Source organism: Oenanthe melanoleuca, chromosome 7, assembly GCF_029582105.1.
Source record: "Oenanthe melanoleuca isolate GR-GAL-2019-014 chromosome 7, OMel1.0, whole genome shotgun sequence".
NCBI lineage: Eukaryota > Metazoa > Chordata > Aves > Passeriformes > Muscicapidae > Oenanthe > Oenanthe melanoleuca.
This window is the reverse complement of record NC_079341.1, coordinates 25,243,072-25,259,035: the sequence shown is the minus strand read 5'-3', so window position 1 is coordinate 25,259,035 and position 15,964 is coordinate 25,243,072. Positions and strand designations below refer to the sequence as shown.

The 15,964-nt window shown below is 40.3% G+C and overlaps 1 protein-coding gene across 8 annotated transcripts in view; it reads right to left on the bottom strand.

Annotated features, from left to right (window-relative positions):
• EPB41L5 (erythrocyte membrane protein band 4.1 like 5) overlaps window positions 1-15,964 on the bottom strand; it is a 50,806-nt gene that overhangs the window by 4,681 nt on the left and 30,161 nt on the right. For all 8 annotated transcript variants that reach the window (XM_056496258.1, XM_056496255.1, XM_056496256.1 and 5 more), the window contains exons 17-20: window positions 6,795-6,961; window positions 6,201-6,295; window positions 1,202-1,330; window positions 572-633 (exon numbers count right to left, since the gene is read on the bottom strand). In XM_056496258.1, coding sequence (XP_056352233.1) covers window positions 572-633; window positions 1,202-1,330; window positions 6,201-6,295; window positions 6,795-6,961 — 453 coding nt within the window. The remainder of the gene's footprint in view (window positions 1-571; window positions 634-1,201; window positions 1,331-6,200; window positions 6,296-6,794; window positions 6,962-15,964) is intronic.

Below are 15,964 nucleotides of genomic sequence, written 5' to 3'. Positions count from 1 at the left end.
ATCACTTGTAACAACACAGTTTTGGGAATGCAAATGTGCATTTTATTTACAGTATCACCCTTTGCTATTTGAGGTCTGCCACATGTGCATCTTCACAAATGGTCAAGAAGTTAAGACATTGTAACCTTTTAAACTTTTTCAATACCTGCAATCCCACTGGACCCTGCAATCATTTAATATTTAGTAATTCTCAGTCAATTGTCACTGTCAGGGGTTTGTACACAATTTTTTTTCTCCATTAGAAAACACCTACTGTGAACAGACCCATCCTCTCTCCCCATACTGAAGCTATTCACATTTCAGAAATAATTAGTGATTGAAATTGCTGTTGTAACAATGGTCATCAAGTATGGGAAAATAAAGAGTATCTGTATTATCTTGTATACAATAAAACTTAGCAATTATAACCCTGATTTTCATCTCAAAACCACTTCACACTCATGAGATTAAGGTACCCTGTGCAAGGTAAAATGCAATGACGACTGAGCCACCAGCAGACCACACCAAACTGCAGGTTCTCAGTTCTGTAGTGGGATAACTACACCACGTTTCTTACAAAACTATTCACTACCTGGCAGCAGCCTCCTGAATATTGGAATTCTTGACACCTGTCATGCTGTCATCTTTTCCAACCTGAGAGGAAGAAATGAACAGAAATGAATATACATTTCTGACACCTGTTTCCATCTTGTGTCAGTTCTGAGATTCACAGCAGAGCTGAGTGTCTCTATCCCAGCACAAAAATGTGCTGCTCATCTACAGCTCAGGGACTTAGAACATCAATTCCATGTGACAACTTCGGTGCAGAAATAAAAATCATTCACCAACAAGCCAAATAAAATACCATTATTTGCTAAGGAATTTACTACAACATGCAAGAAGCCCAGTCTTAGTGACAGAATAATTGCTTGATTAGAAGGCAACCTTTGGAGGCTACCTGTCCCAATGACCTCTCAAACCAGGGCTTGCACAGGGTCTTGTCCTGTTACCTGTTGAGTATCAAGGACAGAAATTCCTCCTTGGGCCCCCATTCCAGTACAGAACCATTATCACTGTGAAGAAAGGTTGAACTGCCCTCTGACTCTGCCTTGGACAAGGCTCTTGGAACACCCTTATCTGCAAGGCACCTTCTCCAACATCAGGCAGTTAAGAGAAATAAAACATTTGAGAGCGCCACAGCTCTGTTCAGTCGAGTATTTACCTTGTGCCCTGCTTCTGCCTGGGCCTTCAGAATATTGCTTTTGAGATCTGCTGGAAGCCACTTTGCTGCTACGACTGGGCTCTCGATCGCGTTGTTAAGACATTTATCTGTCAACTTCACCACTTCATCCTAGACATGAAAATGTCTTTATCAGAAACAGTTTCCACATGGACAAGTCTGGCTGAAGTTTATCAACATCTCTAAATAACAACAAGGCTCTGAAGCCAGAGGAGAGTCATTTATACTGAAATGAAAAAGTAATTTTTTCTTTTATTTTGGAACTCAGTTGCAATGTCACAGCAATACATAAAGTAAAAATAGCACAATGCTTAAATGTGGATATGCAAGCTGCTGTGCTAAAAATACAGTGTGCAAGAAATGAAGTGCATCCTAAAACTGCAGCCTAGTTTACTGATACGAGATCAATATAACAGCCATTATATCATGACAGTGTTGCCTAAGTAAAAGTTGATAATTTACTCTCAAATGCAAACTGGGAAGATTTATAAATTAAAATCCACTTAAAAGTTAGACCAAGAGTTCAATTAATGTGCTACTAACTACCTCTCCCACTACTGATTATATCAGAGCAAACTGGCAGCCAGATACATAATGAAGTAAAGTAAGAATGAGATACCTTTCACTCCAGTATATTTCATTATGAGAAATGCATTTCTTAATTATAAAATGTTAATTAAGCATTCAATCTACTAACTGCTATTTGATTAGTGGCAGAAGTTAATTAGCTGAGTGAAAACTAAACCCTGTGACCTTCCTTCTGAGGGTATGACTCAGCAGGGGGAGACAGAGTCCTGCCTTCTTCACCATATGCCAGGGTCTATGGCAGGAGTCAAGGGCTGCAGGACTGCCTGGAGCAGGGACAATCCTGATACACTCCACAGGTATCCTTCCACTTTCAGCTTTTTACATTCCCTGCAGACACTGGTGAGAACTCGTAGTTATTTGGTCTTCAGAGTGGGGAAAAACATTTCCTTTTTTTTGTCTCCCTCTATGTCACCTATGGATATCCCAATAGGATCTTAGGAGACTATCTAAAGGAGAATCTGTTTTCAAATTTTGACCCAGTCAGTAACGAACTTCACAAAATATCCGAGGATCACTGTCAACATAAAAATCTATGAGGACTAGCAGTACTCATAAGAAGTTTTATTTTAGAGAAGCTGCTGGAATTGCCAAAAGGAATAATTACAACTGAATTATTATTATTTGTACAGCTGCAGCACCAAACTCTGATAATCTTAAAGTCTTTACACTAGACCTCACTGAAGCAGATGCCATGTGTGACAGTACCACAGTACCTGCCCAGCATTTTGAATGCATTATTCCACTAATATAGCACATCTCATAATTTTAACTGAGCACATCAGTACACTGATGCTTGAAGTACCATTTTATTGTTTAACTTCCTCTCAGCTTCCTCCACCTGAACAATCAACTTAATTAGGTCACTGTAGTCTATTAACGAAAAGGCTCCCTACTTTTGAAAAGCTTAGTACTATTACAGAATATTTTAATTTAATAGAGAATAAATTTCATACCACCAAGGAAATATTTCCTCTCAATATTAATGATCCATTTCTTCCAACCCTATTTTGCACTTGAAAAAAGCATACATGCCTTACAGGTTTTTTAATGAAAAAAAAATGTAGCTAGAGGGAAAAGCATCTGGAACCTGCTGATGCCTCAAGATGTCTAATTTACAAGACATTTCAGTTGTTCACACAAAATGGTAAAGCTGCTGGGGTTTGTCATTAATCTAGCTCATTAGGAATGTTTGTTGTTTCCATGGACAAGACAAACTATATTTGTACCATGTTCTTCAATCAAAACATGGAGCTAGGCAGCAATGCAAAAAGGCAAGGAAAGATTAAAGGCAGTAACAAGGCATGTGACCCAAATCCTTTGTGCTTTGGAGTTGTGTTCCTGGTGCCACTAAAAATCACTTTGTGCAGGAAGATAGAGCCTAATACAGGCACATTTTGGAGCAACTTCCATGTATTTACAGACCACAACAAATTCAGAAAAAGTAAACCCTCATGTCCTTACATTTCTGACTTGGGAGCAGACTTGAACACGGGCAAACAGGGTGAACCTTTATTGTTCATTTCCCTTCAGAAGCTGATGAAAGCAGAGCGTTGGTGTATTTAAAGTCATTTGCTCCTTTTGTCAGATCTGGTCACTGCACTAGTGAAAGCTGGGAACAAAGTTGCATTCTTCCATCCCAACAGATTTTGCCAGTGAGCAGCAGAGAAGAATGAATCCATTCATTCCCTTGCTTCCTCTTTTTCTCTAGAAGAACAGGGGTAGCTAGATAAATATTTCCCTATCAAAGAAATCAATCAGGATTGATTGATTGCAAGTATAGAATTACATAAAGATGACCCTCAGGCCATCTCTGTCCCTGATGTAAAACATCTAAAAGATTTTTAATTAACAAAGCTGAAGTGAGTTGGCATATAACAGTGTCATGAAGTTCAGCAATCAGTTCTGCCTTCGTAAGTAGAAAGATCTTCCCCAGTGGATTTTACCAAACCTCTAATGAACTGTAACAGTTTCTACATGTGCTGAAATTTGTAATCACATACATTAAGAGAATGCTGCAATACTACATTCCCTCTGAAATAATAGCAATCTCCAGGATCTAAAGTTATTGCAAAGTTTTAGTGGATATATTGCAGTCCCATGCAATTCTACCAGAAGAGGATACCACAAACACTTCTTTTACTGATAGATTAAGAAGAAAAGTAAGTACAGGAAAAGAGCCGATAGGTATATTTTATAACAAGCACTATAAATAAAGGCTTTGATATTTTCTAAAGCAGCTTTCAAAGGCAAGAAACAAGGTATTTTTAATACTGACATTTAGGTAACTCTTTTCAGGACTGCTTTCCAAACCATTAACCTTCCCCTCTGAAGGCTGTGCTCATTTGGTGCTGCTGTAACCTACACGTCTTTGCAATCTGAAGCATTGGGAATTTCAAGTATGCAGAGAGTCTCTAATCTTTGTCTATCTTTTTTAAACAAACACTGTCAAGTGACTTCTTGGATAAGCTACATCATAGGCAGGAATGTTTTATTCTATCTCTTCTAGCCTAAAAAAAAAAATCTACTCTTACATTTTCCTAATATCATTTGCACTTCCTTCTTGAAAGCTGAACTGTGTTTTACCCACCTGTGGGCATACTGTTGATCCATAATTCTCTGTTATGCAAATGTTCTTGCTCTCTAATCAGGTTACTGTCCCCCCAGTATCTACAACCTCTAAAGTTACTCAGCACCTCATGTGACAGCAGCTGGATGACTGTGACTGCTCTGTATTGGCAGCTGTTTGTTAGATTAGCTCATTACAGAAATCTTAGCTTGCTTATTATAAATCAGCCATGATTTAAAAAGCACTGAAACAGTTTCAGTCCATTCTCTTCAATGAACCAATTAAATGTTTTTCCCCTCTCTATCCGAACTAAAGTGGAGCAAGACAGGCTAAAATATTCTTAAATAAACTGTGTTCATTTGCTTTAGTTTATGTAGAAGCAGTGTTTCAGCATAACAGGACCTACAGTCTACTGACTAATCTTCTTAGAGACCTGGTAATCTCTGTAATGGACTCACCAAGCAGAGAGGTGCAGCAGGCAGCCCTGACAGCAGCCTTTAAAGGGGACATGAGCCAAGCAGCCTGCAGCACCACCCACAGCAGCAGCTTTCTCTCACATGAAGGTGGAAAACAAACGCTTAGGAGTGGGCTTAGCTCAAACACAGACTGCTAAACAACTCTCCTGGCACCTGGTTCCTGTTGCTATTGAGGGAGCAAGAAAAATCATAGCTGCTTCACTCAAAGTTAGATAAATCCTTGGACCTCCCTGCAAGGGAGGGTAGCCTAAACAGAGATAACAGTGCCAGGTGTTTCATTCTCTCTGCTTGCCCAAAAAACAAAAATCTTCCAAAGCTTTTGCATCAGAGAAAGCAAAGTAATAGAAAATTACATTTCATTTTTTAAAGCTCATTATAAAACCCAGAAGAATATCCTGTCTGGGGGCAGTTGTCTGATAACCAGTGAATCTATCAAAGTTCACTGCTGTTGTAAGGGAGGATCCTGGCCTTCCCATCCCTTCTAGCAACCCTACTTATTTTCACTATGGCCCTGACATTTCTTTGACCCCTTCCCTGAACCTATTTAACTCACTATTTACCAACTTAAAGAGCAAACTAAAGAAACCCACCACCTCAACAAAAAATTAAAAACAATGGCAGGGAAAAAAATTGTTTGCCAGTTTGTAGATATATTTGTTCCCTGAAACCTGCAAGGATTCCTGATGGTGAAGGAGGACAGAGTGAAGCTGAGGAAGAAAGAGTGAACAGGAAGGAAAGAGAAGAAAGCCTTCACTGTTCAGGGCACTTAGGCTTGTTCTTTGGCTCAGCTGCCCGTGAAGCGCAGCCTGATTTGCTCACAGGGATTTTAGAGCAGTAAATCAAACCACATCACTCCTCTGAGTACACACAGAGCCAACACCTACATCAGAGAGCAGGTACAAACTGGTTACTTAACAGGAGGGACAGATCATCACCAAACTTGACTCAAAACAAACGTCAGAACAACTTCCTTGGAACTGAAAAGTGCCAGGAAAGCAGCTCAGCCCTCTCAAAGAGAGGGGTGAACTACTGAACACCATACAGGTAGTAACCTACAGATAAAGGCAACTGACAAACATTTCAAGCATTTATGCCTTTTACTCCCACTCATTTTAGAAAACCACACCAGGCTGCAGTCTGCATACATGCACCTCTGCCCCATCTTTATCTCACTGCCCTGTCACACACAGGTTTATATATCGTAAAGCATTTGTATTTCCTTTACTATCCCCCAGTACTACTCACTCATAGTCTTAGAAGTCATGCAAATAAGACCAAGGCAAGTGGAAGACTCTTCAGGATGATTTGAACAAAATTCAGGATGATAGTAGGGGGAATAAAGGCCAATTACCTGGACATTTATGTTTACATTGGGACGCTCAGTTGGCACAGGGCTGCTGCACTCTGTCTCCAGCTGTTTCAGTTTTAGGAATGTGTCCTCAAATGCTGAAAAAGACAAAAAATGGTATCATCTTCCTAATGTTAGCATGTAGTTATTTGACATGTCACTTGCATTATTCCTGAATACTAATTACATAATTTTAAAGCTGTGCAAAAAAGCACAGGGATGGGGGAATTATTAAATACTTGCTCAAGCTTTGGTGCAAATTTCAAGCCTGCAGACTGTGTGACCAAATCCCAACACTCTGCACTCCTGGGAGCTCATTTACCCAGCCATCCTCACAATGAGCAGGCAAGCACAGAGTTAATTGCTTAGATGGTTACACTTTACTGCATTTGTGGACAAAGTTACATCCAACTGACTTTTCCCTTGTATCTCCTGTCCTTGTTGTTTCAGTAATGGGAAAAATTGTCCTACATATAATGTAAGGGAGCTTCCTAAAACAGTTTCACATTTTTTGTAAGAAAACAATCTCATATAAATCTAATTATTTAATCTTGATCTCACACATCATAATAGGGAAAAATCTGTCAGTTTGCTTACGATCAGAGTTTGCTTTTTCTGCAGCAGTTTCCTTCATGCCAGGAGGAGGGCAACTAACAGCCTCTTCTGAATCTCCTGTTGCCAAGCCAACAGCTGGACGGCCCACAGCATCATCCACACAAGTTTCTGGCAACTCTGTGCTGTCTAGCAAATCAACAAGAGGTATGCTGCAAAGGCAGAAAGATGGGCAGAGAGACGCACAATCATGTTACCACTGGTCCTGTAACAAGAAAAAGCTTTAACACATGCAATCTCTTTATTCAGGCTGTCCTCTGCTGACCAGTCACAATCTAGAAAAACTGGTAACTAGCAGCTTCAGGTAACAAACAGACATTGGCTTTCAGTGAGCTTAAGAAAAATGAACAAGGGAACGTTTCATGTCTGTATAAGTGACTTCATAACAGAACAGGTCCATGTTGTCTGCTGTGCCATCACAGAGCAGTGGAAAAAGTGAAGAGAAAAGGAAGGAAGTTTTTATCCATGAAATACACTTTTCAGAACAAACATTCAAGTTTTTCTAACAAACTCAAGGTACCCTTTAGGATTTTTACAAGAGAAAAGGTAAGTTAGGTGGAGGGAAGTTGGTATCACAAAAAGCTGTTTGTGCAGCACTTCACCCAACACTGGTAAGCAGAGCAGAGGGCAGAAGGTGCACTGCACTGACACTTATGGTCAGGCATACCTAGAATCAGTTTCAGTTTTGTTAACTTTGGCAGAGCCATGAATGAAACCTTAGCAGTCACAGTGTTTTAAGTGAATCACAGCATACTCTGTACCCTGTCAGGATCACTTGTTTCATCTTTTCTGGTTTCTGATGGAAATGTCTCCTTTTAATTTTGCCCCATGAGCTGTATTTTCAATGAACAAGGAAAAACAATTATAAAAACAAAAATGATATCACGCTTATGTTGTGCAAGCACTGAGGAATCTCATACATTTCTCTAAAGCTTGGGAACAGCTAAAGCTATCCTAACAGCAAACTAACAAACACAGAAACCACTGCTGCACAATGCAAATGGTCAATCAGACAGCCTGTGCACACAACTGCAGCTTTACTGCTGCCCAGTTCAATTAACAGTCACACTCACAAGTTTGGCTGCAATATTGATTTTAGAAGAAAAAAAAAATAAAAAAATCTATCAATCACTTTTGCAAGTCCTGTCCCAAATATGTGAACAATGCTATCAAGTCCATACTCACACAATAGAACAGAACCTACTCTTAAGCACAGACAAGAGAAGGTCTCTATTTGTCAGGTTAGACCAGCTTCTCCCTTACCAGGCTACCAGGTTAGTGCCTCATGCCTCTCTCCAGCCCCTGGACCCTGGAAGCAATGCCTTGTTGTCACTATAGAGGCTCCAGGAAAAAAATCTCCTTCCCCTCTAGCTCAAGCACACAAAGAATCCTTTCAATGCTAAATATATACCTCTGAAACAGATTACAAGATATCACTGTTCTAGTGCTAATAATGTACGAATCATCATAAGACAATTAATTGCTGTGAGGCAAATTGAGGCCACTGGCTTGATTCTCTTAAAGCAATGGAATAAGAAGCTACTAGCAAAACAAATAGTTGGAAAATTTTTAAACCTCCTGTGCAGCCTCTCTCTGCACCACTAATGGGAAAAGGCAAACAACAGAGTCTTACAGAGAGGGAATGACGGATACAGAGATTTAATTGTCAGAACTAATAGACAGGAAGAGATGCTCTTCCAATTAAGGCAACAAGAAAAGCGAGACTGAATCTCATACCTTACTTTACTGATACATGAGTCAAAATTATTTATAATCTTCATGTGGAGACAATTTTCTTCCTATTTTCTGACAGTTTTCTGTAAATAGTCTCCAATCTTTAACACAACCACCATTTTAAGATGTTCAGATTTTACCTACAGCATGGAGTTGCTGACACCATGACATTTTGAAGAAACTTGGCATAAGCTGCTAAGAACTCCACACCAGAGGCGATGCAGAGCACCAGTAACACTTCTTGTACTTGAATCTCCCAATGTTTTTTATAGTATTGTAAGAGAAAATGCATGAAAAATTAATATTTTCTTCCTTTATTGCTGGGATAATTACACTAGACTTTTCCTCCTCATGACTAGTACATGTAACATTTACTAGAGAGTTGATGTAAAAACTTGTCTTTTACAGATAAGGGCAGTCTTGATATCTGGCAACATACAAACAGCACAGTGTCTACTGTGCTTGAAAAGCAGTGTACTACCCAAAAGCTGTGTACTACTCACACTGAGATGGTCAAAGTTTGTAAAAACCTTACTGCCATTTGTGCCCTGGGATGGAGACCTGGCTGACGTAGCACAGACAACCAGGGTGAGTCCCTGCAGCTTCACTCCACATCAGGACAGGTCCCCAGGGAAATGAAAATAAATTTTAGATACAGTAAAGGAAGCCTCCTAAGTCAAGATTCAAGTAGGAATTGACCCCATCTTGCCTTCAGACCCACTGAAGCACCTCCTGAGCCACATGAGACAGTCAATAAGAGGAAAGTAATACTTGGGAGACTCTCAGTCACTGGAATTTGCAGGCCTGAGTTCTCAGCATCACAACCTTTGAGGCCTCTCAGACTCTTCACCCTCTCCAGAGCACCAACAGGAAGATTACCAGGCAGGCTTAATAAAAGGCCAAACTATGGAAGCAAGAAGCACAAAACACTTGAATTGTTGCATAGAATTTCCAACACATCTTATATAGGAATAAAGAAAGGTTGTAGTGCAGTGTAGTAAAGGTTTGTCAACGCATTAATAAGTCATTACATACTCAGGGACAGTTAAGGAGTAGCTACTGCATTACCCTTACTTTTTGACTGACCCATATATTGGCATAAACATGTACCACACAGCATCCAGTGTATAACACGACTGAGAAAGCTCTCAGTTACAAGTGGTTGTGGGTTTTAACTTCCTAGTTTGAAAAGCAAAGCAATACTTCAGGTTAGTTTGTGAAATAGACATAGAATGCTTTTGACATAGAATAGTCTCTCACATGGACTCTGCAAGGTAGGACAATAGTATGAAATTATTTGTTAATTTTCCTAGCTTTGGGGCACCTGATGCTGTACCTGAAGGTAAGAAGAGTAGTGAATTTGAGCCTTTTCAAATTGTTTTCGCCTAAGCAAAAATGCACAATAATAATAAAAAAACCCCCAAACCTCCCTTTTCCAAGTGAGGAAAGCAAAAGGAAATGTCACGGGGATGTAAGATCCTACAAATGGAGACAGCACACACAGATTCAGTTTCTAATCAAGTAAGTTCCATATTCCAAGAATTCTGTTGTCTCCCATTTGTTTGAAGATAATTCCGAATACTGATATAGCATAATACACACAAGCCAACAACTACAGGGAAGGAAAGAAAACATGCTTAGGAAAATGTGGTGGCTGCAGAACCTTTGGGCATATTAAGCAAAGATCTGTAATCACAGGAAAACATCTATGGCCTTCCTCATTGCAGTGCATAAAAGACACAACCTGTCCCTGTAAAAATGCAGCTTGGTGATGCTGGTACCAATGTGATACAATTTCTCTATCTGCTATTGAGAGCTGCCACACACCCTAATAGAGACTAGGATAATAGTTCTCCCCAGGTCATGAAGTCTTACCAAAATAACCCCAGCAGAGAGGAAAATGGACCCTCAGAGTCAAAACCATGTGGCAAAAGCATGCAGCACATATCATACTGAAACAAACCAGGTCCAAAGGCAGAAGGGTTTCAGGCTGCTTCCTCTTCCTGAATCTGTCATGGAAAAAATCCACTACAAAAACTACAGCTCTGATTACCAAACTCACTGTGAATTCCAGGGCAGTCCATGACCATCAGCAGGGCCACCACCAGCCCTCTGCTCAGCACTGGTGAGACACCCTGGAGGGCTGTGCCCACTTCTGGGCTTCCCAGGACAAGAGACACATGGATATATATATATACTGGAAGGAATGCAGCAAAGAGCCACAAGGATAACAAAGGGTCTGGAGCACCTGAGCTAGGAGGAAAGCCTGAGAGCCAGGACTGTTCAGCCTGGACAGGAAAAAGCTCAGGAGGATCTCACCAATGTCTATAAAAAGCTGATGGAAGGAATAAGTCAAAACTCTTCTCTAGGGAGCCCAGAGAAAGGACAAGAGGCAAAGGGCACAAACTAAAATACAGAAAATTCCACTCTAAACTGTAACCCTAACCACAAGAAAAAAAAAAGACTTTTCTTTCTGTGAGGTTGGTGAAACAGTTCTCTGGAGGGTGTGAAGTCTCCATCCTTGGAGATACTCAAAACCTGTCTGGCATGGTCCCAAACAATCTGCTCTACTCAACCCTGCTCTAACCATGGGGGTGGACTGCCTGATCTCCAGAGGTGTCCTTCAGCCTCAACTGTTCTTTAATTCTGCAACAACTACACAAAACTTCTCTGATACCCGAGGACCAAGCCACTACTTGCAATGGCCTGACCTTGATAAAAGTACATCTGAACTTAAGACTCTGCAATAAAACAGTGATTTGTTATTGCAGCAGTGTTCTTGCATTTTAAATACAAAACTAGCCCAAATTCCTCCATTCAAATTAGTGGCTTCTACTCCCTCAACTACACAGATATTGTAAAGTTAAACAACATATTTTCGTTTGCACATTCCCATGCAACTTTATAAACAAGAAAAAAAAACAATGGGTCTGCTTCACTCCAGAAGTTTACAACATCCAACCATTCAAAACCTAAAACTAAAAAGAGCATGAGATATTGTTCCAATCAGCTTGGCAGGTGTCACAGACCTTGTTTACAGCTTGCTCATACCTTTTTTTTAAGCAGAGTTGTAAAACAGAGGCTCATATTTCATTAGTGAACTCTTTCCCCCCATCAGATGTGGGAGTTAGGAGGCCAAAATATCTCAGGCAATATTAAGTTATGTCCTGGCTGACACTTACTTGGTTCTTCAGGTCTGGATATCTGAAAACAATGCTTTTTTATTTCTGGGCTCTGTGGCAATTTGAAACATAGTGAAATAATTTGAAAATCATTCAAACAACTCCTTTATCCTAAAAGCTAAATATAAATTAACTTACGAAGCCATCTGTTAGAACTTTTCCCCCTTTTTTGTAATAGGAAAATAATATGCAATTTAAAACAACAAACTTCAGAAAACACAAGAAAACACAGCGTATTCAAGGGTAAAGGTTTGTTCTTCATGTTGTTAAAGGCCCCCAAGAATACCAATGAGCCATGAAGCTGGAGTCTTAACCTCTGACTTAACAATTAACCTAGTGAATCATACAGCACGACTGGTGCACGTCAGGATATCTGGAAATAATTCTGTTTCTTTTCAACTAGACCAGAGAAGCAAAAAAAAAAAAAAATTTGTAAAAAGAAAAAAAATATAACTCTTTGCCTTTTTGACAGTTCTGATAAATTTATTCTTTAAAAATTGAAAATAATTCTATTTCCAAACAATATTTCTCAAAAGAGGTCTTATTGAGGAAAAGAAAAACTGTTAGTTTTCAGATCAACCATGTATCTTAGACATTTTTACATGATCATGGTTCAAAAGGAGGGCAGTTACCCTCTATTTCTCTTCAATTTTTGAAACCATATTATAACCCACTACTCGCATATGTAGTTTTATAACAAATGTGACTTCCTGTATGGCTCTCAAATTCAGCTATAAAAATGAATTTTTCGGTCGTTAAAAAAAGCTTTAACCCAATTTAAAAAATATATCTATCTATATGCACACATGGATAGATATATATAAAGTAAGAGTGATGTGTAGCTTCTGGTCTATACGTTGTTTTTCTTGACAGACTCTAAACCAACAGCACAATCAGCAGAGCCTTTGCAAGAAAAGCTTTTGCTCCTCTAGTCAGCTTGGGTCCGTTGTCCTTATGGCAGAGGGAGCTCAGGAGGTCACGCCCGAGCTCCGGCAGGGCCCAGGATCAGAGGCCGGTGACGGCGGCCAGCGCCGCGCTCCTGGCGCACGCTCCGTCCGCGGCGCGGCTCCTCGGCGGGGCCCACGCCTCCCACGCGGCTCCACCACGCTGACAGCGGCCGGCGGCGTCGGGGGGCCTGCAGCGGTGGGGAGCGGGAGGGGCAGCGTTAGTCGGGGGCACGCAGGAGGAACAGCGGGGGGAAGCAGAGCAAAGGCGAGACAAGACTGACGGGAAAACACGAGGAAAAGGGGCAGTCCTGCAAGGTGAATATGCAGGGAAGGGACATGCAAGTACACGTGCACATGGTGACACTGCCAAATAAACCCCTTTCTGCACAGCATCGTGTGTGTTTTTGTACAAGTCTGAATGGATTAAGCTCTCTCATGCATATGCTGCTTACGCTTCCCAAATGTAAAGCACTTCAGAGAACTAAGAATCGTGCATTTTACAGATGGGAGAAAAGAATGTGATGGAGGAACAGACCCCAAGTATATAGCACACTTTACTTGCAGAAAACAAGTTTAAGTGGCAGCTCTAAATGTGCACCTGAAACAAACGTCTATAAGCAATACCAGTTTTCAAAGTGACTGGAAAGTGCAGATTCTTAAAGAAGGGAGAAGAAAATAGAAACTCAGAAAAAAATGAACACTACTGTGCAGGAGCAAACAGTAGAGTAAACGAATAATCCACAATTTAGGTGACTAAGCGATTAACACTACTGAAGAAATTGTCTGCAGTTATAACTTGCATTGACAAAAATTTAGCTGGAAAATAATTATTTTACAAAAGGTCATAACACAAACCAAGACCTCATTTTCTAATTTTGCATATGAAAGCATAATGGTTTGTAAATTTTAAATTTAGAATTCCTAAAATCAAACCCATGGAAATGCCATGCACAGTTATGGCCACTCTTTGTCACAGTTGGTATAAAGGCCTCCAAAAGTTAGAAAGGAACAAGGAAGAACACTCACTACTTTAGACAAGTGTTTTGGAAAATATTATTATGCAGGAGTCCCTAGCTAGGCAACTGGAAGGCCTTAGGCACAAACATCTCCAAAGCAGCACGGATAAGCAATTAACTGAAAAAGGCCAAATTTTAAAATATTTCAAAAATGGACAATGATATGTTAACTGTTGTCTGTGTAGCACTAGGATCCTTCATCAGTGTGTTTTAGGAGTAGCAGATAAAAGGTACAGTCACATATCAAAAAAGTGCTAGGAAAAAGGCACTTCATAAACCACTGAAGTAAGGAAATCCCTAAAAAAAAGCTATTCCTTCAGTTTAATGTAAAAGATTCGACTTAATGAGCCAAATCTAAACAAAGTGGAAGGATTGTTGCTGTTCACATAGAGGGGTCAGATGGCCTTCAGCTCAAATTCCACCTTCTCATGTTCCAGAACAGCCAAGCAGACAGCTGAGTTGGAAGATCACACGCGTTAAGGCAGGCAAGCAGAAAAGCATGCAGGATTCACAACAGTGGTACATGATTAACATTCAGGGATAGTCCTCCTTTAGAAAAGAGACAGGATTTATACGAAGGTCACCCATGTGTAAATTCAGAATTTTGGTTTTTGTGAAATACACTGAGGAAGTGACCCGTGAGTACCTAGGGCTCCAATCCCCAACAGTTCATCCCTTTATTTTACCATTTCTCTCATGGATGTGCTTAAGGGAAAGCTACATCCACTAGCAAAACCAAAACTTCCCTACTTATCCCAGAGTAAGGAAGTAAATATTAAATCTCTGTCTGCTGTCCTAACTTAGCAAAAAAAGAGCTTCTTGGGAAAGACTAAACTTAAAAAGACACTGATCATGTTTTAGGTTTTCCAGACTCGCAACTAATATTCCAGACCATTTTCAGATCCTGTAGACCAGTACAGCTTTCCTGTACTGACAATTTTACAGGAATGAAGCCAAAAAAAAAAAAACCACAAGCCCACAAATACTAAAATCCCTCGTATCTGGCGAAGTACTTTTTACAATCTGGTAAAATTGCTGTTGGCAGCTGCAGCATTGACATTTTAAATTAAAGGAAACATTGACATTAGGAAGGGATCTAAGCTGCAAGGTAGCCAATACAGGCATCTGCCAAGCAGAGTACAAAAACTCAGGAGGTCAGGACCTTACTTCTAAACCCCTTCAATCTAACTACCTACAAAATTCACAGTCCAGAAGATTTTGGTGTTCTCAAAAATCTTTGGCAAGCTCTCTCTAAAAGAAGACTATTTTTCTGACAGAAAGCAAAGATAATTCATGCAGAAACAGGCCAATTAAAGACAGTAGCAGTTGAAAGGAGATCTTGTTAGCAGCACCGAGACACCCTTGCAGGCACAATAGCCAAGTCACAGCCCCCAGCAATAAATATGTATGTTCTGGCAATTCCATTAACCTAACCCCACTTCCCATCTAGGAAACCAGAATGGAGCTCAATTCCTGACTCAGCTCCAAACTGTTGTTCTTTTCCTACAGCTGGATTTGCCCTTTATTACAGGCACTACTGCTTCCAGTGAACACAGTAAAACCAGAAGACAGCTTCTTCCACTGACAATGTCTCAAAGAAACATAACACAGGCACAGTAGAAGCACTGCACTCTCAATTAAAATGCATCAGTTGCCAAGAAGCTTGTTTTCTTTCGGACACACTGTTTTGGGTTACATGCAGGTGTATTTTGCATTCACTCCCACTCTTCTATGCAAACACTACATTCTGCAGCAGCTGGCATGTAAGCTGAGATTCCTGGGCAAAGTTAAGACAGACAGGCTCAAGTTCTCAGTCCTAAAAACAGGCATAACAAACCCAAAACTGAGTGGGCCTGAGAGCCCTCTCTGCTTCTGAACCAAAGCAGTGGGGTTTCAGTAAGCAACAGCAGCTTGCAAACGAGCAGGAACATTAGCACAAATCAGGTACCCAAGAAGAGCTGGTCTGGAGCCAAGCCAAACATCTCCACCAAAGGAAATACAGGTGTCTAGCACTCATCTTGCAATTAGGCCAAAAGAATAAAAATAAAACCATATTGAGAATGCTGAAGAATAAAGATGCCACCACCTTTCACCCACCACCACGGAAGGAATCGAGCGATCAACAGGATCCCACCATAGACAAGCACAGATTTCAGATACTAGATAAATCAAGGGCAAAAGAAAGAAAAACAGCATTGATCATATGTTCTAATTGAAATGTCAATAAAATGCAACTCAAAGCAGAATTACCATCCTCTTTATAATTCAAAATTGAT